The following is a 26,611-nucleotide window of genomic DNA, read 5'->3' as shown; positions in this document are numbered from 1 at the left end:
GTAACCGGATGAGCTTGGCAAATGGGAACAAATCGCACTCAGAGCAAGAGGATGGTGCAAGTGCTTTTATTAAATCAAATCAAACCAAACCAAAATCATAACAGCATCCAGAGTGCAGTCCTCCAAAGTGTTCCAATATATAATCTGTCAAAAGGGTAAAATCCAAATGTTTAAAACCAAACTAAAATGAGACTAAAAATCTGCAGCCGTAATTGGGGGAAATTAGCCAAGCACAGCTCCTTCTAGGTCTCTCCAGCTCACCTTTGGCTTACTCAGCTGAAGAGACATCAGCTACTGTGCTGCTCTCACTACCGACCCTCGTCTTGGCTGCCTCTGGTCTGTGTCTGCTAGACCGCTTGGGGTTGGTTGTGCTCCCATCTTCCTTCTCGAACACACAGTCGGCCCTTGGATCCCGAGGAAGGATGCCACCTCAACTGAACCCACTCCTCTACATAATCAGTGGGCGCGATCAGTCCCTTGACCGCCGATCACTTGCTCTACTATGGGACCCCTGACCACACGGACTTCTCTCTTTCAGCTGGCTGGCTCATCCACTCTTTCTTTCCTCAATGCTGCTCTCTCTCTACCTTTTTCGTTTCCATTTCTACCTTCGTTATCTGTGCCAGCCCGTACTTGTACGGCTCCATGGGCGCAGCGGCTCCGCAGGAAGCTGATGAAGCAATTGAGAAAGATCGCACCCTCATGTGCAGGTACATCTCACCCCAATTACCCCATCAACTCCCCGCGGATGCACGAGCATGTCTATGGAGACTGACATGGCCAAATGTGGTGTTTGAGCTGCAGACCTGCTATATCACAATATGATGTCCTGATGTGATATTATTTAGTGTACTGATACTGCTGACTAACAATTTGCCTTTTATTAAAACAAATGCTAGGGCAATTGTATCCACTTTTCTCTCAAATTCTGAGTAAAAAGGCATACAAAGAATAAATGACCAGTGGTTAGAACCAGCCATTCTCCCTAAACCAGAAAATGCAAGTCCATAAGTGGCTAGTATTTAGCAGATTTTTATTAGAGAAGCAGTTCAAGCCTCCTGCACAGTTAAACACATGCTTTTTGGAACTGGTGGATTTTACCTTTTAAACAACAAAAATGAATTCTACTGTTCCTGCATTATTAGGCACATGGACTTTTGAACTGGTAGATTGTACTTTTTAAGACACAAATAATGACTTTCAGATGTATTTATATGTTTGTGAAGAAGCGCTGTTGGAGCTCAATGGGTCTTAAACCCAGTGGTTTAAGTGAGACACATGGCTCATAGAGTCATTAAGACATTGTGGTGAATGTATGGTTTTCACAAAGTTTTGTTTAATCTGTTTATTCGATGGCAATAGTGCATCACCAGTATATAATGTATAATTCATGTTTTTTCCATGTGTGAATCTTGGTGCATATGAGAAGTAGGAGTGAACAAGCTTTGCCAGATAGAGAAATAAATTGAAAGAATGGTCCTAAAATGAAGAGGAACATTGTATGTATATGTGTGTTTATATGTATATATGTGTATATACAAGCATATGAAAAAGTTTGGGAACCCCTCTTAGCTTGCATAATAATTTACTCTACTTTCAACAAAAAAAGATAACAGTGGTATGTCTTTCATTTCCTAGGAACATCTGAGTACTGGGGTGTTTACCGAACAAAGATTTTTAGTCAAGCAGTATTTAGAAAATGTGAAAACTGGCTGTCCAAAAATGTGGGTCCCCTTGTAATTTTGCTGATTTGAATTCATATAACTGCTCAATACTGATTACTTGCAACACCAAATTGGTTGGATTAGCTTGTTAAGCTTTGAACTTCATAGATGGGTGTGCCCAATCATTAGAAAAGGCATTTAAGGTGGTCAATTGCAAGTTGTGCTTCCCTTTGACTCTCCTCTGAAGGGTGACAGCATGGGATCCTCAAAGCAACTCTCCAAAGTTCTGAAAACAAAGATTGTTCAGTATCATGGTTTATGGGAAGGCTATATAAAGCTATCTCAGAGGTTTAAACTGTAAGGAATGTGATCAGGAAATGGAAAGCCACAGGCACAGTTGCTGTTAAACCCAGGTCTGGCAGGCCAAGAAAAATACAGGAGCGGCATATGCACAGGATTGTGAGAATGGTTACAGACAACCCACAAATCACCTCCAAAGACCTGCATGAACATCTTGCTGCAGATGGTGTATCTGTACATCATTCTACAATTCAGCGCAATTTGCACAAAGAATATCTGTATGGCAGGGTGATGACTTAGAAGCCCTTTCTGCACTCACGCCACAAACAGAGTCGCTTGTATGCAAATACTCATTTAGACAAGCCAGATTAATTTTGGAACAAAGTGCTTTGGACTGATGAGACAAAAATTTAGTTATTTGGTCATAACAAAAAGCGCTTTGCATGGCAGAAGAACACCGCATTCCAAGATAAACACCTACTACCTACTTTCAAATTTGGTGGAGGTTCCATCGTGCTGTGTGGCTAGTTCAGGGATCGGGTCCCTTGTTAAAGTAGGATGAATTCAACCCAATATCAGTTCTTCTGGATAATATTCAAGCATCAGTCACAAAGTTACACAGGGGTTGGATATTCCAACAAGACAATGATCCAAAACACAGTTCGAAATCTACAAAGGCATTCATGCAGAGGGAGATGTACAATGTTCTGGCTGTCACAGTCCCCTGACTTGAATATCATCAAAAATCTATGGGATGATTTGAAGCAGACAGTCCATTCTCAGCAGCCATCAAATGTAACTCAACTGGAGAGATTTTGTATGGAAGAATGGTCAAAAATACCTCCATCCAGAATTCAGACACTCGTCAAAGGTTATATATTATAAGGAAGTTGCTACTTTGAAAGCTCAGCCAACTATAAACAAAAATCCAAAGAATTAAGAGGGGTTCCCGAACTTTTTCATATGACTGTGTGTTATATGTGTATGTGTGTGTATATGTGTGTGTGTACAGTGGAACCTCGGGTCACAAGCGTCTCTGAACACGTACAAATTGGGTTACGAGCAAAATGTTCGGCAAACTTTTGCATCTGTTCACGATAACACACTCTGGTGATGAACAAGCCAGTTTCCCTTCCGGTTTGTACGTGCCGATGATTTCCGCACATGTTCAGTCTCTCCCTGTACTGTACATTGTTCTCAGTGCATCAGCAGAGGGACTCTCCCTCAAAACTGTAACCTCCTCTCAACCCAGCTTTTTCCTGTGGTATAGTGGGTCCACATCTCCCATGAAAAAGGCCAGTTTTAATAAATGATCACCGCACTTACGGCTTAGCGAGGGGGCGTGGTGGTGTGTGGCTGAAGTGATTCCTGAGAAGTTCGTGATGCGGGCGTTTCTCACCTAAGTGCACAAGTGAGAAGCGGTCCGCATCCGTAATTGTTTCCAGGAGCTGCTGATTGCCACGACTACCACGTCCTCTTCATAAATAGAAGCGCGAGTCAGCTAAACGGATAAAGAAGAGAACAGGAAAGAATGGGAGGTTGCAGGAAGAGAGAGAGAAGGAAGCTGAGCAGGGAGCCTGGGTGTTTGTCTCAGTGTTAGTCAATGTTTTTACATTTAGTTTACTACTAGCAAAATACCTGCGCTTCACAGCGGAGAAGTAGTGTGTTAAAGAAGTTATGGAAAAGAAAAGGAAACATTTTAAAAATAATGTAACATGATTGTCAATGTAATTGTTTTGTCACTGTTATGAGTGTTACTGTCATATGTATAGATATATAGGTAGATGTATATATGTATGTGTGTGTATATTATATCTACATATACACACATACATATATATATATATATATATATATATATATATATATATATATATATATATATATATATATATATATATATATATATATATATACACATATATATATATATATATATATATATATATATATATATATATACATATATATATATATATATATATATATATATATATATATATATATATATATATATATATATATATATATATATATATATATATATATATATATATATATATACATATATATATATATATATATACACATTAGTGCATTAGTGTCGATTATATTTTCACATATATTGTCTTTCTTTCAGTGTGTAATAGAAACCACAGCATAGAGAGAAGTGTGTACACTGCTTCTTACAGGAAAAGCGATGGAAAAAGTGCACTTGAATAAAAGTGCACTTTTGTTATACTTTTACACCAATATATGTTCCTGTGTTTGAACGACACGGGCAGATGGGGAGTGTCTGATGATTGCATATAGCGCCGAAGTTGGTCTTTACCATTCTTTCTTCTGCATGTCATGGGGTGCAAAAGAAAAAGCATACAGCAACATGCGGGGACTGGCAGGAACACTCAATAAAACTGAATAAAAAGAAAACCAAGTTACGGTGAGATACGAAGAAGGCAGCCTCGCCAGCGTTTGTGTGTCAGAACCGGGGTATGGTGATTGTGCGTTAGTATGCATCGTGGTACACTGCAGAGCTATAGCGCGTCTTTAGTGAAAACAGCCGTGTCAGATGGGGTTGTATGGATTGATTCTGAACGCGACTGAGAGAGTGAAAAGTGAATAAAAAAAAAAAAAAAGCTAACCTTTACAAAGATCATAAATTGCACTGGCTGTTACAGACTGAAATCAAATGTATGTTTTTATTCTAAAACAGTAAGAGTAAGAACAGTTTACTTCTCAAAACGGAGGGGCGCAGGATCGAACCCGTGACCCCTTGATTCCCAAGCGGGGGCTGTATCTATTGAACCACAGAGTCAGTTATAGTAAAGTGGTGTCAATGTCGCATGTTAAGGCGGCTTTTTCTTTCTGCAGTTATATGTTTGAATAAAAGTGCAATTGTGTTATTCTTGTGAAAATGTTTCTTTGCTATTTGGACTTCAGGCTTCATACATTATATAGTTTATGCCTACATTTTGTCATCTACTACTAGAATATAAAAAAAGTTTCTGTTTTAACAATGTGTTGACACAGATTACTGTAGAAACGGAACAGACATGAAATGCGTGTGTTCCAAACAACGATCTATTATTTCCCTCTAAAACTCCACTTCACTCCCAGATACTCAATCAAGGCATGAGCTGAGAGAAGTTCGTGCACGTTCTAAATTGGTGGGGGGATGGAATAGCCGGCTTCTCTTTATCAGCACATTTAGAAGACAAAGGGCGCTGGCGGAGAGGTGTGAAGGGATTTAAGAAGCAGTTTAAGGTGGGACGGAATTACGAGTTTTTTCGTAGGCTCTGGTAATTCTAGTGTTAAACTGTGGGAAAATATACCAGTAACTATCTGTTAAGGATCTCTTTGTATACCACGTTGTCAGTTCAGCACTCCGGTTGTAATATGACCAAGCTGTGATTGTGGAAAAATATTAACAATCTCAAGGCTACAAGTCCATCTCCAGAGATCTTCATGTTCCTTTGTCCACTGTGCCCAACATAATCAAGTAGTTCACAACACATGACACTGTAGCTAATCTCCCTGGATGTGGACGGAAGAAAAAAATTGATAAAAGACTGCAACGAAGGATAGTCTAAATGGTGGATAAACAGCATATATCACGTTCAAAGCATATTCAAGCTGTTCTGCAGACTCAGGGTGCAACAGTGTCAGCTCGAACTATCCATCGACATATGAACGAAATGAAACGTTATGGCAGGAGAGCCAGGAGGAGCCCACTACTGACACAGATACATAAAAAAGCCAGATTGGAGTTTGCCAAAATGTACTTGAGGAAGCCAAAATCCTTCTGGGCGAACGTCTTGTGGACAGATGAGACCAAGGTCGAGCTTTTTGGTAAAGCTCATCATTCTACTGTTTATAGAAAACAGAATGAGGCCATACGAAGAAAAGAACACATTACCTACAGTCAAACATGGTGGAGGTTCAAAAATCAAATACTGAGTTAGAGGATCCGTACAGACTTTTTTCAAAACATGGCAGGATCTAATCAGTAATATTTTAAAATAAGTTCATAAAGCACAGAGAATTTATTAATTTAGGTATGTTTACAAGCCTTAAATTTTACGCCGTTTGGCTTGCTCTCTCTCTCAGGGGTGGGATTGATCTGTTCTTAACTCAAGTTTTCTTTTTGTAAAAACTTGATTGCTTTGTATGGATTGTAATAAAATTAATAATAAAAAAAAAAAAAACATTGTGGAGTTTCTAAGATGTTTTGGGGATGTTTTGCTGCCTCTGGCACTGGATGCCTTGGCTGTGTGCAAGGCATCATAAAATCTGAAGACTATCTAAAGATATTGGGGCACAATGTCATGGGTGTTCCAGCAGGACAATGACCCCAAACATACCTCTAAAAGTACCCAGAAATGGTTCAAGACCAAGCGCTGGAGAGTTCTGAAGTGGCCAGCAATGAGTCTGGATCTAAATCCGATTGAACACTTATGGAGAGATCTCAAAATTGCTGTTGGGAGAAGGTGCCCTTCAAATCTGAGAGACCTTGAGCAGTTTGCAAAAGAAGAGTGGTCAGAAATTCCAGTTGAGAGTCACAAGCTTTTTGATGGTTATAGGAAGCGCTTATTTCATTTATTTTTTCCAAAGGGCGTGCAGCCAAATAAGTTGAGGGTACCAATAATTTTTGGCCAGCCCGGTTTTTGAGTTTTGAGTGAAATAATGCCAGATTTGGCTTTTTTGTCTGTGTTTTTTTTTTTGTGTTGTTCCAATGCACATAAAGGAAATACATGTGTATACCAAAACATTTGTATTTGCATTTTATGGGAAAATTCCAGGGGTGCCGATAATTTCAGCCATGACTGTATGTGTGTATCTATGTCTGTATATGTGTATGTATATATGTGTGTATATATGTATGTGTGTGTATATACAGTGCATCCAGAAAGTATTTCACAGCGCATCACTTTTTCCACTTTTTATGTTACAGCCTTATTCCAAAATGAATTAAATTCATTTTTTTACTCAGAATTCTACATACAACACCCCATAATGACAACGTTAAAAAAGTTTACTTGAGGTTTTTGCAAATTTATTTAAAATAAAAAAACGGAGAAATCACATGTACATAAGTATTCACAGCCTTTGTTCAATTCTTTGTCGATGCACCTTTGGCAGCAATTACAGCCTCAAGTCTTTTTGAATATGATGCCACAAGCTTGGCACACACAATCTTGGTCAGTTTCACCTATTCCTCTTTGCAGCACCTCTTAAGCTCCATCAGGTTGGATGAGAAGCATCGGTGCACAGCCATTTTAAGATCTCTTCAGAGGTGTTCAATTGGATTCAAGTCTGGGCTCTGGCTGGGCCACTCAAGGACATTCACAGATTTGTCCTGAAGCCACTTCTTTGATATCTTGGCTGTGTGCTTAGGGTCATTGTCCTGCTGAAAGATGAACTGTCGCCCCAGTCTGAGCGCTCTGGAGCAGGTTTTCATCCAGGATATCTCTGTACATTGCTGCAGTCATCTTTCACTTTATTGTTTATAGATATATAATCTCGGTGTGTGTATATAATATAGGTTAACCCAGGGTCTTTCTAGGGTTAAGCTGGTTTAATGAGCTATAGAGGATTAAGCGGTAATAGCTCTCTGGGTAGTATTTTGTAGAAATCTTGTGGATGAAATAACATCATGCATTATAGTCATGAATGTTTCTATGCATCCTGCCACACCATGGTAATCTGTCTATGTTCATTAGTGGGTCAGAAGTTTCAACTTAAACACACAATGGCACGTAGACAAAAAATTTGTAAAGCCAGTTTTAAAACAAACTGAACCAATGGTTTAATTAACAGATGACAATGCGATCTGGTCATCAGATGTTGACATGCAGATAATGAAAAGGATGCATACTGTACAACGGCACTGTATGATTGAACCGCCATGACATGCCTGGTGAATTTGGTCACATGAGGATTTGGAATGATGCAAGTAGATGCATTGTCAAAAACCAAAATGACTGTGGTCAAGTAGAAGGACAAGTAAGACACTCTCCCCTTAAGCACCATTTACAGTACAGCAACTGTCAGTGTTCGTGTCAGGGGAAATGTGGAAATCACCTATCCTTGCACTGTGGTAGCCTGCAGTAGCAGAATGGGCTGTGTCATTCAAGCAAATCAGGCACTAAAGTTTTACCCTCTCGTGGACAAGCAACAGAAGAAGTACAAGAAAAGTGCACAAAGAAACATGCTTCTACTGTCCCTGTCCCTACTGTGCGACTGACTATTTCTAAACATAATACATATCATTGCTAATGTATTCATGTTGATGAGTAACATTTTGTTCTTGGTGGGGGGAAAAGAAATAGTAACTTTTTACCTTGTTTATTTGGGGGTAAACATAACACTAAGTAAGTTCAAAGGCTAATTCCCACAACAATGGTTTTCCTTTTGCCTTTTTACCTTTAAACAACACAGATGTGCTGTTTTGCAATATCTATGCAATCTCAATATGCAGATGGATACTTGATAACATCTTTGCCTAGAAAAATGTAAGATTCTCGTAAGTTTTAAAGTTTTTCTTTTTCATGGGACCCTATTATCCATAAGCTCCATTATAAAAACATAAGAATGGGTTGGTTAGTTTTTTAAATTTTCACTTTAGAATCCAATTTCATGTGGTAAATTAATGTATACCATGATTGTGCAGAAATAACTTGACATGAGAAATACAGAAATTATTCTTTAGGTTTTAAAGTCTCCCCATTAAAAAATTAATATATATATATATCTAATTATATATCTAATTATATATTTTTCAGATGCCCCTGAAGTTGGAATAACTGGCTATGATGAGAACTGGTTTGTTGGAAGGGAAAATGTGCAACTTAAATGCAATGTAGCTGCAAATCCTCCACCAACAAAATATGTATGGAGTCGGTGAGTATTTTATGCACATCTTGCCTAATATGTTGACTCTAAACAGCAAATAACCAATTGTGGAAGAAAGCAGAAGCCAGCATACACATACTTCATGGTCTTTGGTTCTTTTGAGGACTTGTCTGTTATAACATCTGAAAGTCCTGTTCATTGCACTTTGTGATTCATAGACACCTGATTATACTAGGGACATTTTGGACTTTGTACATCTTTTAGGGGAGTGATATATGGGTATACTTTTATTATTATTATTATTATTATTTTTTATATGTGCTTGTACCTAGTTGCATATATTTGGAGAGTAAAATATCCACTTTATTTAAACATTTTTAGTGTGTTTTAATATTCAAGTAGTGGAGTGGAAAAATACATTAGGGATTAGGTGTTGTCCTGATTCCATCCATCCCTCATTTGCAAAGAATAGTAGTCCAATAGCTATAAAAATATGTTTGTGAACCTGTCACCCCAGCCCAACCCCCTGACCCCACCCAAGGTCTGGATTTGCTGCACAATTACTAAATTCAAGAAAAGTGATCTTTTTCAAACATTGTCTCAAAAAGCATATATTAGAGGATCCTGTACATTTTTTTTGTGATAAAAAGCAAATGACATCTCTTTTAGTAATTTGTTTATGACAGATGGATTGTCATTTCTCAGGTTCTTAAGGCCCGTGCTGACCAACTTTGTGGTGTCCTTTGTCACCAGTAATGACTATTGACAAGTGGCACTTACAGTTCACATCATGAAGACCTTAAAGAGACTAGCCCTGACAATGAGTCCTCTTATGGTAGACAACCTAGACCCACTGCAGTTTGCCTATTGGATAAAGATTTGAGTGGAGGATGCAATTATCTATCTGGTCTACTAGTCTTACTCTCATCTGCACAAAGCTGGCAGCACTGTAAGGATTGTTTTTTTTATTTTTCCACAGCCCTCGGTGCCATCCAGCCATCCCTGTAAAGTGGTAAGCTCAGGGATATCCAGTTGGATGAGCCTATGGTGTCCTGGATAATGAGCTATCTGTTGGGCAGACCACAGTTTGTGAGATTCAAGACTATGTTTCTGATATGGATGTGTATGGAAAAGGGAATTAGAAAGCGTATGGGAGTCAGGTGGAGAAATTTTGTCTTTTGGTGCAAAGAAAATTTGTCTGCATCCTAACATCAGCAAAACCAAGGAACTGGGTATTGACTTTTGCTGCACCAAAGAGCCTGTATGTCCAGTCCATATTCAAGGAGTGGATGTAGAGGTGGTCTACACCTTCAAGTACTTGGGGTTTCATATTAATGACTGGTTGGCTTGGTCTCAGAACACAGAGGAAACTATACAAGGGTAGAGCAAATCCTTTTTCCTATGTTCCTTTTAATGTAGGAAGTGACATCCTTTAATGTAGGAAGATGAGATCCTTCAGTTGCTCCAAGGCGCTGTACAATGTCTGACCCTGCGCTGTGACCACAAGGGGTATGCGAAAAACCAAGAATTTCCTTCGGGATTAAGAAAGTGTAATTTAAAAAAAAAAAAAAAAAAATCTTCTAACTCTGTGAATGGCCAGTGTGATTTACTGTTATGTGCTGAGCTGGTAACGTTACTTCAATAGACTAATAAATGGGCAAGCTTAGTTAAAGGATACAGTTTTTTGTTCTTTATTTAGCCTTATATAATTTCTTGTATTAGGATTTTGTTAGTTTTCACATATCCCTTGGGGTCAGACTTCAGGGTAAGCCATTGTACAGCACCCCTGGAGCAATTGCAGGTTAAGGGCATCTTTCAAGGGCCCAGCAGAGTAGGATCTCTTTTGGCAGTAATAGGGATTCAAACCGGTAACCTTCTGGATACCAATGCAGATCCTTAGCCTCAGAGACACCAATGTTTTGGATCCCCCTGGAGGTAGTAGCTAAAGAGAGAATTAAAATTGAATGCAATTACGAAAAGTGCTGCACATTCTCTCTCTGATTCACGGAGTACAATCAGACAATGAATTATTCAGCAGAAGTGTGTAAAGAAATGCTACTGGAGCTCCTTTATACTAACAGCAAATACATTCTGATTGTGACAGTCAAGTCAGTACTTTCTTTTTAATTTTATTGCTACTGTATATAGTCCTTCTGGTATGTGTTCAGACCAAAGTTTTTGTGTGTGTGTGTGTATTATATATCGACCTATATATTTTTATATATTTAAAGAGATTGTGTAAAAAGCCAAATTTCCCCCTGGGGAAAAATAAAGTTCAATCTATCTGTCTATCTAGCACCGTAGAGCTACTTTGCACCCTTCTCACTTCTGCATTATAAACATTACTAATTTGATCTTCAGAGCAGGACTTACATTGTTTGCATTTATGCTAATCTGCTCTTTGACTTAATGACCATTTCTTTCCTTTTTTTTTTTTTGCCATTTTGTAGTGCTAAAGTTACAAACGTTCTCTACCCGTTGTATTGGCCATAACACAATCTAAATATTGCAGTTATCTGGGGGAGACATGTGAGTTTTAATTGATACACAATTATCTAAGAAGTCAACAGGCCTCAAAATTGCTCCAAAAAATGCCCTGTAAGGTTTTTGACATATTTGATTATATTTTGATTGACCTGTCACCCCAAGTGCAATTGCTTGGAGTTGCCTAAATAACATATTAATTTCTTATAATCCACGACGCTGATTGCTTTGATTTTTTTCAGTTTGTGCAGAATATTTGTATGTTTCAATCTTCCAAATGTTTTTGAATTGCATTTTTTATATTTTAAGTTAATAATAAATTTGTTTTCTAATGAGGTTACCTACTTAAGTGTTTTGAAAACAGCTTTATAACAAATTTTATTCATTTAATAAACAGGAGTGATTAAGCCTATTGTGACTTGTCAGTTGTGTACCCTAAAACATTTTTATCCGTGGGTTTTTATTTTTATAAGAAATAAATTTGTGAATTTCTGTAACTTAAGCGCTTTGTTAACCGGTACTTCTGGTAAAGTTCTGCCACATAACAAGATCATAATATCAGGCCTTTATATTTTCTATTATTTTATTAAATGTAAGTGTGCTTGCTTAGATGTAATTGTCTCCTACACAAAAAGCAATATTTAAGTCATTTATAATAATTTAAGAAAAGCTATATGTTTATATAGTATACTTATTTGAATTGCTAAAAATAGAATGTAACCTTATGTAAATTATTTTCATATTTCCGTTTATAGTGTGTTTACTATGTACAGAAATCAGTCTTGACTTTGGGTCTGAATGATTTTGTAGCACATAGAACATGTGTTCATTGCATTTCAAAAGGTTTACTATGTTATTTAAAATCTCTTAACATGAATGGAATAAAAATGCATAGTAACTTAAATTCTAATTCAAGGTTAAAGTGCAAAAATGAAATAAGTAACACGTTAAAAATGCTTGCCTTAATGCTACCAATAATGAGAGTAACATATATTGTAATAATGTATATAGCTAAGCATAATTATAATATTAGTTTGTTTAAAAAGACTAGATATTGCAATCTCTGAAGATTCAGCACAGCACTTGCCTTGAGTGGGCATGGAGATATCTTTGTTAGGATGATATTGACAATGACCACTTTGTGATATTTCTACTAATATGACATATCATCAGTTGTGAACCCCAGCGTCATCGTTTGTGTCAGCCTTTTATGACAAGACACCCTCTGCCGAAGCAAGCCTGCCATAGGCTGATCAGACCTGGGTGTGTGTCAAATGGTTACGAAGTGGTCATTTGCCAGCCTATACTGTCTTCTTTTGCTTTAGCCACAACTAGTGACTGCTGCTTTCAGAGACATTGGCAAGTTCCTTAATGGCCTTCCGCTGGGCCTGCCCTGTGATGCCCATTTCCTTCCGCAGCCTTGTAGTGGCATCCCATAGTTTTTTTTTTTTCCTTTTTTTTTTTTTTCTTCATATGCTTAATTGATAACATCCTTCCAAGGGACTGTCAGCAAAATGATGAAGACACATTGGCAGGAGTTAGACCAAAGGACCAAGCCAGGGCACAGATTGGTGGCTGCGATTTTCAGATGGGAAGGGGAGTCTCTGATTTAGGTCGACACATTTCCCAAACCCTGACTCTACTTAGTGGCTTGTTCTCTGGTTTCTCCCCTTCCCGGTTGAAGGATGTTAGTTGCAGAAAGGCATTCATAGCATTTAGTGAGATGGTGTTGGTAGATACTGTCATCCTCTAGTGCTGAAGCCAAGCACCTCCTTGCATAAAGGTATTCTTATAACCCACCAGGATGTGTTTGAGGGTTGCTGGGGCTGCACACTGGTGACACGCTGGGTCTCCACAACAAATTTGTAGGTTTGTTGCCAAAGGCTGTGGCTGTAACAATGAAACTTAGCCTGTTTGTTTCCATGTTCCACAGCTTACTCCATGTGTTTTTACTGTATGTCTCTCTGTGCCATCCCACCTCATCCAGCAATGTTGCTGGTCTTGGGAGACTGCTCTGGCATATGTGGCTGCTTGCTCCTGGCAGCACATCTCTTCCACCACTAGATGCCGGTGTTCATTTACCACATGGGTATTGTTGGTCCCCCTCTGCCATGTTGGACTTGCCCCACTATGTCCCAGTGTCTGAAGGTAGCCTTTGATTCTGTCACTGCCAAAGCTGCATCCCATTTCCTCTCTGTTGCTAGGATTGATGCAACATTTCTTATGAAGGGGTTATGGGACACTCTTATTGTTATATCTAGTTTTGCTTTGGCACATTTATATTCCTCCACATAACAATAACAGAAACTTAGCTGAATAACAAAGATGGAGATGAGTATAACATAGAGGGTTATACATTTTTGAGGTAGGATAGGCAGAACAGAAAAGGAAGTGAGGTAGCTGTTTTTGTCAAACAGAATTTAAACTCAATGATGAACGATTAGCCCCATCTTATGAGGACATGTGGCTTCATTTGGAAAGTATTAGGGAAAGCGGCCATATTTCAGGGTGTGTTATAAACCCCCCAATGCGGGCAGTAATTTAATTTACTAATATTAAAAAGGCCAGTTTATTGGAAGATTTTCTAGTCATGGGAGACTTTATGTATCCTAATATTAACTGGGCTAACGTTCCAAATAACAGAGCATAGGAGCAGGAGTTTTAGACCTAATCAGTGACAGGCTTTATAACGCATCAGTGTGTAGGGAGCCTGCCCAGGTTTAGTATTTTGTTATAATCCGAATAGGACTGAGGGTGTGGATGTAACTGGGCCACTGGGGTCAAGTGATCGCAGTATAATACAATTCTCATTGTTTTGGAAGAGCAAGGATAAACAATTGCAGCAAAGTGTACTGTAAAAGAAATAAATTGGAATAAGCTTTTAGGTGTGAATACAGTAAGCAAAGAGTAATGGAACTGCTTTAAAAACATGTTACTAGGACAAGTTCGTCCCAAAATTTGGAATTAGAAAGTGGCAAATATTGTCCTGTTTTTTTTTTTTGTTTTTTTTAAATCTCTGTGGAAGATAGTTTGGTAATGTTATTAGTTCATATCTAAATTACCACAAAAGACTTCTATCAATTTCAATTCATAGAAATCTCAGCACTTCATCTAATGCATATTGAATAATTAGTAGTGTATACAGTGCATCCGGAAAGTATTCACAGCGCATCACTTTTTCCACATTTTGTTATGTTACAGCCTTATTCCAAAATTAATTAAATTCATTTTTTTCCTCAGAATTCTACAAACACCCTATAATGACAACTTTAAAAAGTTTACTTGAGGTTTTTGCAAATTTATTAAAAATAAAAAAACTAGGAAATCACATGTACATAATAATTCACAGCCTTTGCTCAATACTTTGTCGATGCACCTTTGGCAGCAATTACAGCCTCAAGTCTTTTTGAATATGATGCCACAAGCTTGGCACACCTGTCCTTGGCCAGTTTCGCCCATTCCTCTTTGCAGCACCTCTCAAGCTTCATCAGGTTGGATGGGAAGCGTCTGTGCACAGCCATTTTAAGATCTCTCCATAGATGTTCAATCGGATTCAAGTCTGTGCTCTGGCTGGGCCACTCAAGGACATTCACAGATTTGTCCTGAAGCCACTCCTTTGATATCTTGGCTGTGTGCTTAGGGTCGTTTTCCTGCTGAAAGATGAACCGTTGCCCCAGGCTGAGGTAAAGAGCGCTCTGGAGCAAGATTTTATCCAGGATGTCTCTGTACATTGCTGCAGTCATCTTTCCCTTAATTCTGACTAGTCTCCCAGTTCTTGCCGCTGGAATACATCCTCACATGATGCTGCCACCACCATGCTTCACTGTAGGGATGGTATTGGCCTGGTGATGAGTGGTGCCTGGTTTCCTCCAAACGCAATGCCTGGCATTCACACCAATGAGTTCAATCTTTGACTCATCAGATCAGAGAATTTTGTTTCTCATGGTCTGAGAGTCCTTCAGGTGCCTTTTGGCAAACTCCAAACGGGCTGCCATGTGCCTTTTACTAAGGAGTGGCTTCCGTCTGGCCACTCTACCATACAGGCCTGATTGGTGGGTTGCTGCAGAGATGGTTGTCCTTCTGGAAGTTTCTCCTCTCTCCACAGAGGCCCTCTGGAGCTCTGACAGAGTGACCATTGGGTTCTTGGTCACTTCCCTGACTATGGCCCTTATCCCCCGATCTCTCAGTTTAGATGGCCGGCCAGCTCTAGGAAGAGTTCTGGTGATTTCAAACTTCTACCATTTACGGATGATGGAGGCCACTGTGCTCATTGGGACCTTCAAAGCAGCAGAAATTTTTCTATAACCTTCCCCAGATTTATGGTTCAAGACAATCCTGTCTTGGAGGTCTACAGACAATTCCTTTGACTTCATGCTTGGTTTGTGCTCTGACATGAACTGTCAACTGTGGAACCTTATATAGACAGGTGTGTGCCTTTCCAAATCATGTCCAATCAACTGAATTTACCACAGGTGAACTCCAGTGAAGCTGCACAAACATCTCAAGGATGATCAGGGAAAACAGGATGCACCTGAGCTCAATTTTGAGCTTCATGACAAAGGCTCTGAATACTTATGTACATGTGCTTTGTCAATTTTTTTAATTTTAATTAATAAGTTTGCAAAAACCTCAAGTAAACTTTTATCATTATGGGGTATTGTGTGTAGAATTCTGAGGGGAAAAAATGAATTTAATCCATTTTGAAATAAGGTTGTAACATAACAAAATGTGGAAAAAGTGATGCGCTGTGAATACTTTCCGAATGCAGTGTATGCTTTATTCAAAATTTAAATTATTTTTCCTACTTTTTCCTTCCCACACAGCATCAAGAGCACCAGGACACTTGAAATTACCTGTATGTCTTGGCGATGTAGTAGAAATCCCATGCAGACATACGAGGGACGTGAAAAACTAATCCATTGACTGCAAACCGGAATAAATGCTCAAAGTGGCCTACTAACATCCCATGAGAATGCTGTATCACACCAGTAGTGTTTTGCCAGTGGTCTGTAACATTCTAAGTTTTCTGTGTTCTAATAATTAATTTTATAAAGCTCCTGTTAAACAGTTCTGCCGTTGTCCAGAAATGGTTTCATAAGCTTTATGAACTTAGTCTTGGAAAGTCTTTCTTCCGTAAGGCAACCGAGATCTTTTCCTGAATAAGATCAAACATAGTTGTGTAGGATGCGACAGGAGCTTTGACCTGCAGCTGAAGTCACTTCAGTACACATGTAGGTTAAGATGCCTGTGTCGATCAAACACAGGAAGCTCTGCAGTTTACTTGTGACTTTACGCTGTAGGAAGTTACATCAACAAATCAAGGTAAATAACATTCGATCTGGCTTTTATTTAAGTAACACATAAATGTTTTTATATAAAGACCATCACAAAACAATCATAAACTGGGCTTTCCACGATACCACCATTTGTGTAAGCTGTGCTTTTTCTTTGAAGGATAGGTGTGGGGCAGACTGACAGGCAAGATGACGCCGGACATTTGGCTGCATCCAAACGATACCATCTTTTGCCTTTACACCTGGTGAATCTGTGGTGTTCTTGTATGTGAGTGGACGTTCCTTGCGGGGAGGGCTTCTGTTCTCTGATGTAGAACCCTTGTCCTCCTCCGAGTTCACCTCTGTTATAGCACATATTTATTTGAGAACTAACAGTGTCGGATTTGGATGAGCGTAAAGGCAACTGAGAGAATAAAACTGAATAAAAAAATAAAAAAAATGCTAACCTTCACAAGCATAATACATTTACACCAGCTGTTACAGACTCAAATGTATGTTTTTATTGTAAAATAGTAACAATAAGAGCAGCTCACTACTCAAAACGTTTATTTTGTGACGCGGCAAAGCTCGAACCCGCGACCTTGATTATGAGTCAGTAGTCCTTGCTGCTGTACTACCAAAGCAGTCATAACAATGAAGTACACTAACCCAATTTCTTTTTCTTCAGTTAGTCTTGAACAAAAGCGCAATTGTTTTGTTATACTTGTACCTTTTGTTAAAAGTGCTTATTTGATATTTGGACTTGAGCCTTCACACATTATACACTTCATGTCAAACTTTTGTTGTTAGTACTAAAACATGAAAAAAGTTTGTATGTTTGTACGTATGCGTTTAATGTTTCTATCATGCTACATTTACATAGATCTTTGTAGACATGGAACACACATTAAATGCATTTGTTCCAAATACCAATATATTATTTACACTATACAGCTCCAGGTACCTCATTCCAAGATAAACAAGGCTTGAGCTGGGAGCACTTTTTGCCGTTTCTGCAGCGGTGGGAGGATGGGCTATAGTAATATGATTTGGGATTTTAATTCAAATTGTATTATAAATTATTTGTTGTAGTTGAAGCCTTTTTTTTGATTAGGCTTCAAATCAAATGCTGTTTCTTGCTTTCTTTAAAAAAAATGTCAAAGTAACTGTCACTTTAAAGAGATAATGAACCAACATTTTTAATGAAATATATTTCAATAAGGCTGAACCTGATTGGTGCAAGAAGCAATCTGCTCTGTATAAACAGTTTGAGGCTAGATTGTCTTGCTAAAAGTTTTAAAACCCTTATAAATCACTTACACATCCACTGCCAAAATGTGAAACATTCTCTGAAGGTGTTCCCTAAACAAAATAAAGCTGAGAAGGGCAAAAATTTATTAAAGGTATGTATTATAAAAAACCAAACATAGGTAATATACACAAAAGAAGCAACAAAGTCGAGAAGAGGGAGGAAAACATTCTGGGGCTTTGTCCATTTGGTGGGGAAGTTCTGCGGCATTACCTGCCTTAGTACCAATGAGGGCCAGTTTGTGCTTCATGCTCAGAAGTTGTGCACACATGCATCATGACTGCCATGCATTCCCAGTGTTCAATTGACGTGTCCTTTGAGCACATCCTCATATATTAATGTGATGCGTGCACTAGTAGCAGTACCAGCAAAAAAATCGGGGGGTACACAATGTTCAAGTTGGAACATGATGTTATAGTCTTTGTTTGCTATCAACATGTGACAGCACGCCGCTTTGTAGATCTTACAGGATCAATGTGAGCACTTTGATGTTTGAATGGTTTGATGAATGCGGTGAAGAACATCATAAAACTTAAATGTTAACTTTCAAATGTATTTGTGGTGCTTTTCTTCATCTCTTTCTCGCATTGTAATAAAGCGATACACTCACATCTTTTGTGCCTTATTTGTGCTCCTTTGCAACAACATCAGAATGTACAGAAGCATATTTGAGCCACAGAGAAGGAGAAAAGGTCTATTTCATGATTAAAGTGGAAATGTAGGCTTTAATCTTGAAATATTAAAAAAAAAAAAAAAGTATAAAAACATCACTCCTCAATCATGTCAGTTTAGGCTTGAAGAGTTCTATGTGAAAATGAAACCGCATCATAGCTTGGGCCTTAAATGTTTGTGGTGGTTATACCGTCATGAGCCAGTCGTGCTATTTCAATATTGACTAAAAAAATGTACATTTGCATTACCCCAGAACAACAACAACATTTATTTATATAGCACATTTTCATACAAACAGTAGCTCAAAGTGCTTTACATAATAAAGAATAGAAAATTAAAAGACACAATAAGAAAATAAAATAAATCAACATTAATTAACATCGAGTAAAAGTAAGGTTCAATGGCCAGGGGACAGAAAAAACAAAAAAACTCCAGACAGCTGGAGAAAAATAAAATCTGTAGGGATTCCAGACCATGAGACCGCCCAGTCCCCTCTGGGCATTCTACCTAACATAAATGAAACAGTCCTCTTTGGATTTAGGGTTCTCACGGAAGGGCTTGATGAAGATGGTCACGTAGAATTCTGCCTTTTAATCCATCCATCATTGTTGGAGCATCATGAAGCTTTGAGTAGGTGGAGGTGGCGAGGCCACCACCACAAAGAAACGGAAAAGAAACAGAAAGAGAGTAGGGGTCAGTATGGATTTTAGAGCCACCATGAATAGTTATTATGAGGAACATTGAACATATAGAGTATCAGGATTAAGTTAAATTAAGTTAAATTAAGTTAAATTGAAGTTATTGAAAGGCCATGTTAAAGTAATATGTTTTCAGCAGTGTTTTAAACTGCTCTGCTGTATCAGCCTGGCGAATTCCTATTGGCAGGCTATTCCAGATTTTAGGTGCATAGCAGCAGAAGGCTGCCTCACCACTTCTTTTAAGTTTTGTTCTTGGAATTCTAAGGAGACACTCATTTGAGGATCTGAGGTTACGATTTGGAATATAAGGTGTCAGACATTCCGATATATAAGATGGGGCAGATTATTTAAGGCTTTATAAACCATAAGCAGAATTTTAAAGTCAATCCTGAATGACACAGGTAACCAGTGTAGTGACATTAAAACTGGAGAAATGTGTTCAGATTTTCTTTTCCTAGTTAGGATTCTAGCAGCTGCATTCTGCACTAGTTGCAAATGATTTATGTCTTTTTTGGGTAGTCCTGAGAGGAGTGCGTTACAGTAATCTAGTCGACTGAAAACAAGCGCGTGAACTAATTTCTCAGCATCTTTCAGTGATATAAGAGGTCTAACTTTACTTATGTTTCTTAAGTGAAAAATGCTGTCCTAATGATCTGATTAATATGCGATTTAAAATTCAGATTACAGTCAACAATTACCCTAAGCTTTTTACCTCCGTCTTGACTTTTAATCCTAATGTATCCAGTTTATTTCTAATAGCCTCATTGTATCCATTATTGCTAATCACTAAGATTTCAGTTTTCTCTTTATTTAACTTGAGAAAGTTACTATTCATCCATTCTGAGATACAAGTCAGACATTGTGTTAGTGAATCAATAGAATCGGGTCATCAGGTGCTATTGATAAGTACAGCTGTGTGTCATCAGCATAGCTGTGGTAGCTCACGTTGTGCCTGAGATAATCTGACCTAACGGAAGCATGTAGATTGAGAATAACAGCGGACCCAGGATAGAGCCTTGTGGAACACCATATGGATATCATGTGTCTTGAGTTGTAATTCCCACAACTAACAAAATTTTCTCCCTGTCAGGTAGGATTCAAACCAATTTAAGACCTGCCAGAGAGGCCCACCCATTGACTAAGGCGATTTCTAAGAATGTTGTGATCAATGGTGTCAAATGCAGCACTCAGATCTAAGAGGATGAGAACAGATAAATGGCCTCTGTCTGCATTCACTGCAAATCATTTACCACTTTAACGAGTGCAGTTTCTGTGCTGTGATTTGTTCTAAAACCACTGAAATTTATCAAGAATAGCATGTTTATTGAGGTGGTCATTTAACTGCATAATGACTGCCTTCTCTAGAACTTAAGAAAGGCAGGTTAGAGATGGGTCTAAAATTTTCAAGAGCCGAGGGGTCAAGATTATGTTTCTTAAGAAGGGGTTTAACTACAGCAGTCTTAAGACAGTCTGGGAAGACCCCCGTATCTAATGACAAATTTACTATGTCCAGAACATTATCAATTAGCACACCTGATACTTCTTTGAAAAACCTAGTTGGTATTGGATCAAGGACGCAGGTGGAGGTTTTAATTGAGAGATTATTTTTTGTAAATCAGGTAAATATATCCTAGTGAAAGAGTTTAATTTGTTTATGACAGAATGCTGGGGTTTAGGAGGATCCTTAGTGTTGGAGGGATATACTATGTTATTTCTAATATCATTAATTTTTTGATTGAAAAATACAGTGATAGCCTCACAGGTTTTACTGGAAGAACTTTGGAGGCATTCCTTTGAGTTACCTGGGTTTAGTAGGCGATCAATTGTTGAAAATAAGACTCTGAATGTGAATATCATATTAAAGAAAAGATTTTGAGAACTGTTGGGTTCTGGTAGCCTAATTTCCTTGCAGGTGAGATCTTGAGTTGCTTGGAAGTTATGCCTTTGCTCAAATTTGAGCCAAGAACCCTGTGATTTTGCATTATTATTTAAGATGACCATTGCAATTTCATTACTGCCTCATTTATTGCTTGATTATACTTACTTTACACAAACCTATCAACATACTTTTCAGTCTCCTCATTAACTTTGAAAAGGATTTAAAATGAATTTTGCCAGAAACTGCTTAAAGAAACAAGGGGAGGCATGCTTCTTGTCGCAGCAGCTGAATCAGGATTCAGGAAATGTGCTTGTTGTGTTAAGATTTAAGACAAAATAAACAATTTAATAAGTGCTTAAACAATTTTTAAGATACCTTTAAACATTTCTATTGGCTTAATTTTCTTACAGGTATTTTGCAATTTTAACTAAAAAAATTGTGTTCTAAGGAATGTATTTAAATGTATTTTAGTCATTACTTTCAAAACTGAAAATTATTAAAGTTTTTATTTTCTTCAATTTTGTTTAAGTTCTGATGGAGAGTGGCCCAGTGATCTGCAGTCTGTGAACAATACTCTTATATTTAGCAAACCCCTGCACCATAATCACTCGGGGACATACCAGTGTGAGGTCACAAATGAAATTGGAAGCAGCAAGAAGCAAAGGACAATTCATATATTAGGTAAGCTGTTTGTCTTTGAAAATATAAATAAGTTGTGATTACTTTGCTTTACACAATTTTAACAAAACATCTACAATGTATACAAAATTAGTAGTCGAGTTACCTTGTATTGCCCCTTTATCATATCGTATATATTTTTAATTGTATTCTTCCCCCTACTTAATCCTCAAACACTATAAAAGCACTTAACATGTTGATAAATTTGAGAGAAATGTTTCTTCAGAATGATGCACTAATAAATTAGAGAGAATAATTTTGCCCACTGTCACTATGTTTACAGTACATTTGCCCACTTGTAGTGTGTATTTCATTCTAACCATCTATATAAAGTATGGCTGCAACTAGCAACTTTTCATAATCAGTTGATCAGTTATTACCTTAGATTAGTTGAATGACATTTGTTTAAAGTTTTGAAATCCAAATGTGTTATAACAAAAAAAAAGTGTTAATCCTAAAATGCACAATGATATTAAACAACAAAATGTATATTTAAGCTATAAATTCTGTGCACAATAGGGAGTGCAGAGAAGCACGTCTCTTTGCATCATTCATTCATTGCAGTCTTTAATGTGTTTTGAAAGATGTTTAGATTTTCATTATTATTATTCAAAGTTTGTAGCATCAACAGCAATCAAATACTGGAGATTAGATTTAATATAGTACTACAAGATCTTTGTATTGTTTTACAAAAATGTTACCATGTACATATTCTCTGGGCTAAGGCTGGCAGTCTTCTTAGAACCTGTGTTACCTGTTGCAGAGAGGAGCTAACTTCCTAATAATACATAATAATAATAATTCTTTGCATTTATATAGCTCTTTTCTCACTACTCAAAGCGCTCAGCAATTGGAGGTTAAGGGTCTTGCTCAAGTGCCCAACAGACCAGAGTCCCTATTGGCATTTACAGGATTCGAACCGGCAACCTTCCAATTGCCAGTGCAGATCCCTAGCCTCAAAGCCACCACTCCGCCTTACTGGTATTGATGTGGCAGGGAAAGATAAGTAGTACGTTGCTAGACTGGCTGATGTAAAATATCTGGGCCTGTTACTCATCAGCAAAATGTAATTAATCAAATCAATAGGATATGCATTCATATCTGGGGAGAAAAGGAAATTCTCCCTTTTGTTGTTTTTAAAGGTTTGCTCATGTTGTAGTCTCTCCTTTCTTGGGTGGTAGCTGAAGTTGGACATGATTGTATGGGATTTTGCTTTCTTCAAATAAAATCAATTGGACAAAAAAAACCAAAAAAAAAACCAGACACGCATGTTAGTAATATGGGTAGAAAACAGGAGTACCTGGAAGAAAGCCCTCAAGGACAGTGGAAGTACGTGCAAATTCCTTACTGACAATGGATAGGTCTGGGATTCAAACCCAGGATTCTGGATCAGGGAAATAGCAGCGGTAATAGCTTTGCTACTGTTCTGTAAATTAGAATGCAAATAAGCAACTGCATTTCTCTGTGATACAGACTCAATTGTGTAACCCGAACTCGAGCATTCTATTTTTGCAACAACAGTCAGTCACCTATGGCTGTATTTTTTCCGTACATTTAGAAAGTGTTACTCTAAAAAGTTGTTAACAATAATGAACTGGATCATTTAGAAAGTGATTACTTTTGTCCTACATATGCTATTAACTATGCTAAATATTTTGTTAAAAATTGACCAATGGCTGTTTTCGGGTTAAGTGTACTCAATATGTGAAGCCTGCATGTTTATTTATCTGTGTATGTATATAAGTAAAAGTAATGTATCCTCATGTAGGAAGGCACCAAAAAGAAATTCATCATCCCTTTTTCTCTCCATTCATGGTTTTATCAGTTTCCTTTGATGTTCAGAATAGGGTAGTTTTATGTTTTGACCTATGTACACATTTTTCTTAGTTTATCTAAGCTTAATTTCTAACTTTCTTTTTAATCAAAACTACAATATTTGTTACAATAAATCTTGATTGCAGAAAATATTGCATTTATAAGCAGTGTATTAAAATTACTGCTGGATCATTTATAGTTTGTCTTTTGTGTAAATGTCAATTTATCCTCCTATCTCTGTTATCTGTAATTAAAATATGTCAAAATACATTATACAGTTTTCATTTAAAACTACCAAGAATTTCTCATAACTGTTGATCAATGATGCAATAAACTAATGATTGATCAAGAGCCACAGACTACAAGCATTCAACAGTGATTGCTTTTTATGTCAGATGTAAAAATTGAAGTTAAGCAGATGAGTAATACACCAACTCAATATTCTGAATTAATTTTTTATTTGATCATATATATGGTATACAAATGCAATCTTGTACCTCATTTGGCTTGTTACAAACTTCTCTGATGTTGCTTATTTCATGTCTGTTTCTTGTGAACATCCCTTATTGCTGTATATCAGCATAGGAATATCCATCTTTTTTAATAAATGCAGCAAATGTGAGCTTACAGGTGAAGTGCCCATGATGCAGCACTAAAAGTATTATTGTGAATATATTTTTCAATGCTGACAACTATAATGGATTTTACATGGTATGTTCCATTTCTTCCAGGAACTTGTGCTTCTCTGCAAAGTTCAAAAATATGTCAACATTATCAATTTAAGATTTTAAACTGATTCATAATGAGTGTTTGTGTTAGAACCCTGACTGGTATTTCACCTTATTTGGCTTATTGCTCCTGCTATAGCAGGGCAGACTTTGCTTCCTAGTGATCCTGAACTTCATAAAGTATTTGGCTAAATAGTTTGAACTGTTTTTTTAAGAGTTCATCTTATTAAATATGCTTTTTCTATAGTACTGTCCTTAAGATTTGTTTTAAACATGCTTTACGTGATAATTACACTGCCTCGACCCAATGTAGACATAATGCAACCTGAGAAATACGGTCACACTTATTGTGTGATGTAAAAGATTTGAAAAGAGCTGAATAAGACATACAGACAGTTTTGCTTGTGTCTATAGTCTACATAAATAGTACATATATGTTAGAAAGTCCCATTGCATTGCCTACTAGGTGAAATGTTTGAATATATACATAGGAATGTGGTGGTATTCATATTGAGATAGAATAAACCATGGTAGAGGAGAACCTACAGTATATCCCTTTCCCTGATCAGTTATGTTCTGTGCATAGTTCTAGGGTAAATAGTCTGTTACCCAGATGTAATTATTCACACCAAAGTTTATGTACAAGTTCTATATTTCACAAGCTTTACCTTTCCAATAGAAAGCTCTTTTGTAACCAAGAAACTGGTTGTAACAGTACTCGCATCAGCAGCCTCCAAAATGACTACATGCTCTATCAAACCCCATGATGTTAGTCGAACTACAACATCAAGCCCACAATCCTTGACAGATGCATCATCATTAATACTTATTACTTGTTTTAGGCATATTTTGAGTTATAATGTGGCCACTGTGTAAGACAAATCTGGTTATACAATCTGCATTTAACTCTCAGTAGTGATTCCCATTTATAATGTGCATCACTGTTCTGTTTGAAAATTCAAGTCAATGCGATGTTTCTTCAAGATGAGAGCAGGTTTCCTTCAAGGTTTTCTTTGACCTTGCAGCATTTAGTGTCATGAAATAGTCAGTCATCTCCATACCCTATTTTGCTGTCTCACTGCTGGGATTTTCAGTTGTGATTGTTTTCAATCAAGATAGCTGCAGAGTATCAAACAGATAAACATACAGATGGTTGGTTTAAAGTAGTCAACTTTAGATTCTCACAAAGATGATAAAAATACCACGTCAGACTAATTTAAGAGGTATTCACCAGTGACTTGAATTAACATGCCACTTTATATGGATTTACTGAAAAGAGCAGACAGATGAAAGAAAACGTGATACGTATATGGGGCTGAGGATGAGTCTATTTTGTGATCATGTGACAAAAATCTAATTCTAATGGAAGAGGTACAGTATATTAGTTATTTTGATTAATGTGGAAATATGTAAAATTTTTCATTATTGATCACTAGCAAAAATGCCTGTTAAATGCATAAAGGCTAGAAGTAGTAGCAGCACTGTAAAATGTGAAAAAAGAGCATGAGGAGGGTGTTTTGTTTATTTTTGTTTTTTTTTAGACATTGGGTAAAGAGTCCCTTAAAGTTTGCAGGTACAGATTAGTCCTTAAGGATAAATGTTCTTTTTCTCTTTTGCTGAGTTACAAAACCAAAATGTGTCTCAGCGCAAGCTTCAAGGAACTTCTGTTCAACTGTTAAAAAAAAATTTTATGCATGATGATGTGCCTTTTGTGCAGTCTTTTTCTTAATGTATGTCACTGATTGTACATTTTTATATTGATCTCCAAAGATATTAAAAGTGCACAAATTATTACAGGGAAATGTTTAGAGTATCTCATTTTAAGTAACTTTGTTTTACAGTAGCAATGAACAGAAGAATCCCCATAAGTGGGCTCATATGGTTTTAAATAATATAAACTAAACACATTTGTGGAAAGCGATGCATTCTCATTTTTTACTAAAACACTTTTTATCCTCATCTTTACCTTTTTTTTTAATGTAGCATAGGTCAATCTTATTCCACCAATTTCCTAAGCTTCAGTGTTTATTAGTTTAATCCTTTTAGCTCAGTTTGGGATAGGAGCAACTAGAATCCTTTTCTGTATCTTTTCATTACCCTAATGCTGCGTTGTGGGACTTGACATCCTATTATATATAATAAATTGCCAAAAAAAGTTCAAATAGACATACTGTAAATATATTTTCCTTCCTAAGTTTGTAACAAATGGAATTTCACTGGGTTGCTTCATTTTCTTTTAAAAAGACAAGCAGATGGGAA

At 37.3% G+C, this 26,611-nt stretch overlaps 1 protein-coding gene across 2 annotated transcripts in view; it reads left to right on the top strand.

Annotated features, from left to right (window-relative positions):
* Nucleotides 1-26,611, top strand: part of nectin3b (nectin cell adhesion molecule 3b) — a 531,994-nt gene that overhangs the window by 144,690 nt on the left and 360,693 nt on the right. For both annotated transcript variants that reach the window (XM_039744956.1, XM_039744955.1), the window contains exons 4-5: nucleotides 8,747-8,864; nucleotides 21,661-21,812. In XM_039744956.1, coding sequence (XP_039600890.1) covers nucleotides 8,747-8,864; nucleotides 21,661-21,812 — 270 coding nt within the window. The remainder of the gene's footprint in view (nucleotides 1-8,746; nucleotides 8,865-21,660; nucleotides 21,813-26,611) is intronic.

This window comes from Polypterus senegalus, chromosome 2, assembly GCF_016835505.1.
Source record: "Polypterus senegalus isolate Bchr_013 chromosome 2, ASM1683550v1, whole genome shotgun sequence".
NCBI classification, from domain to species: Eukaryota; Metazoa; Chordata; class Cladistia; order Polypteriformes; family Polypteridae; genus Polypterus; species Polypterus senegalus.
The sequence above is the reverse complement of the archived record's forward strand: the minus strand, read 5'-3'. Positions and strand labels throughout refer to the sequence as shown.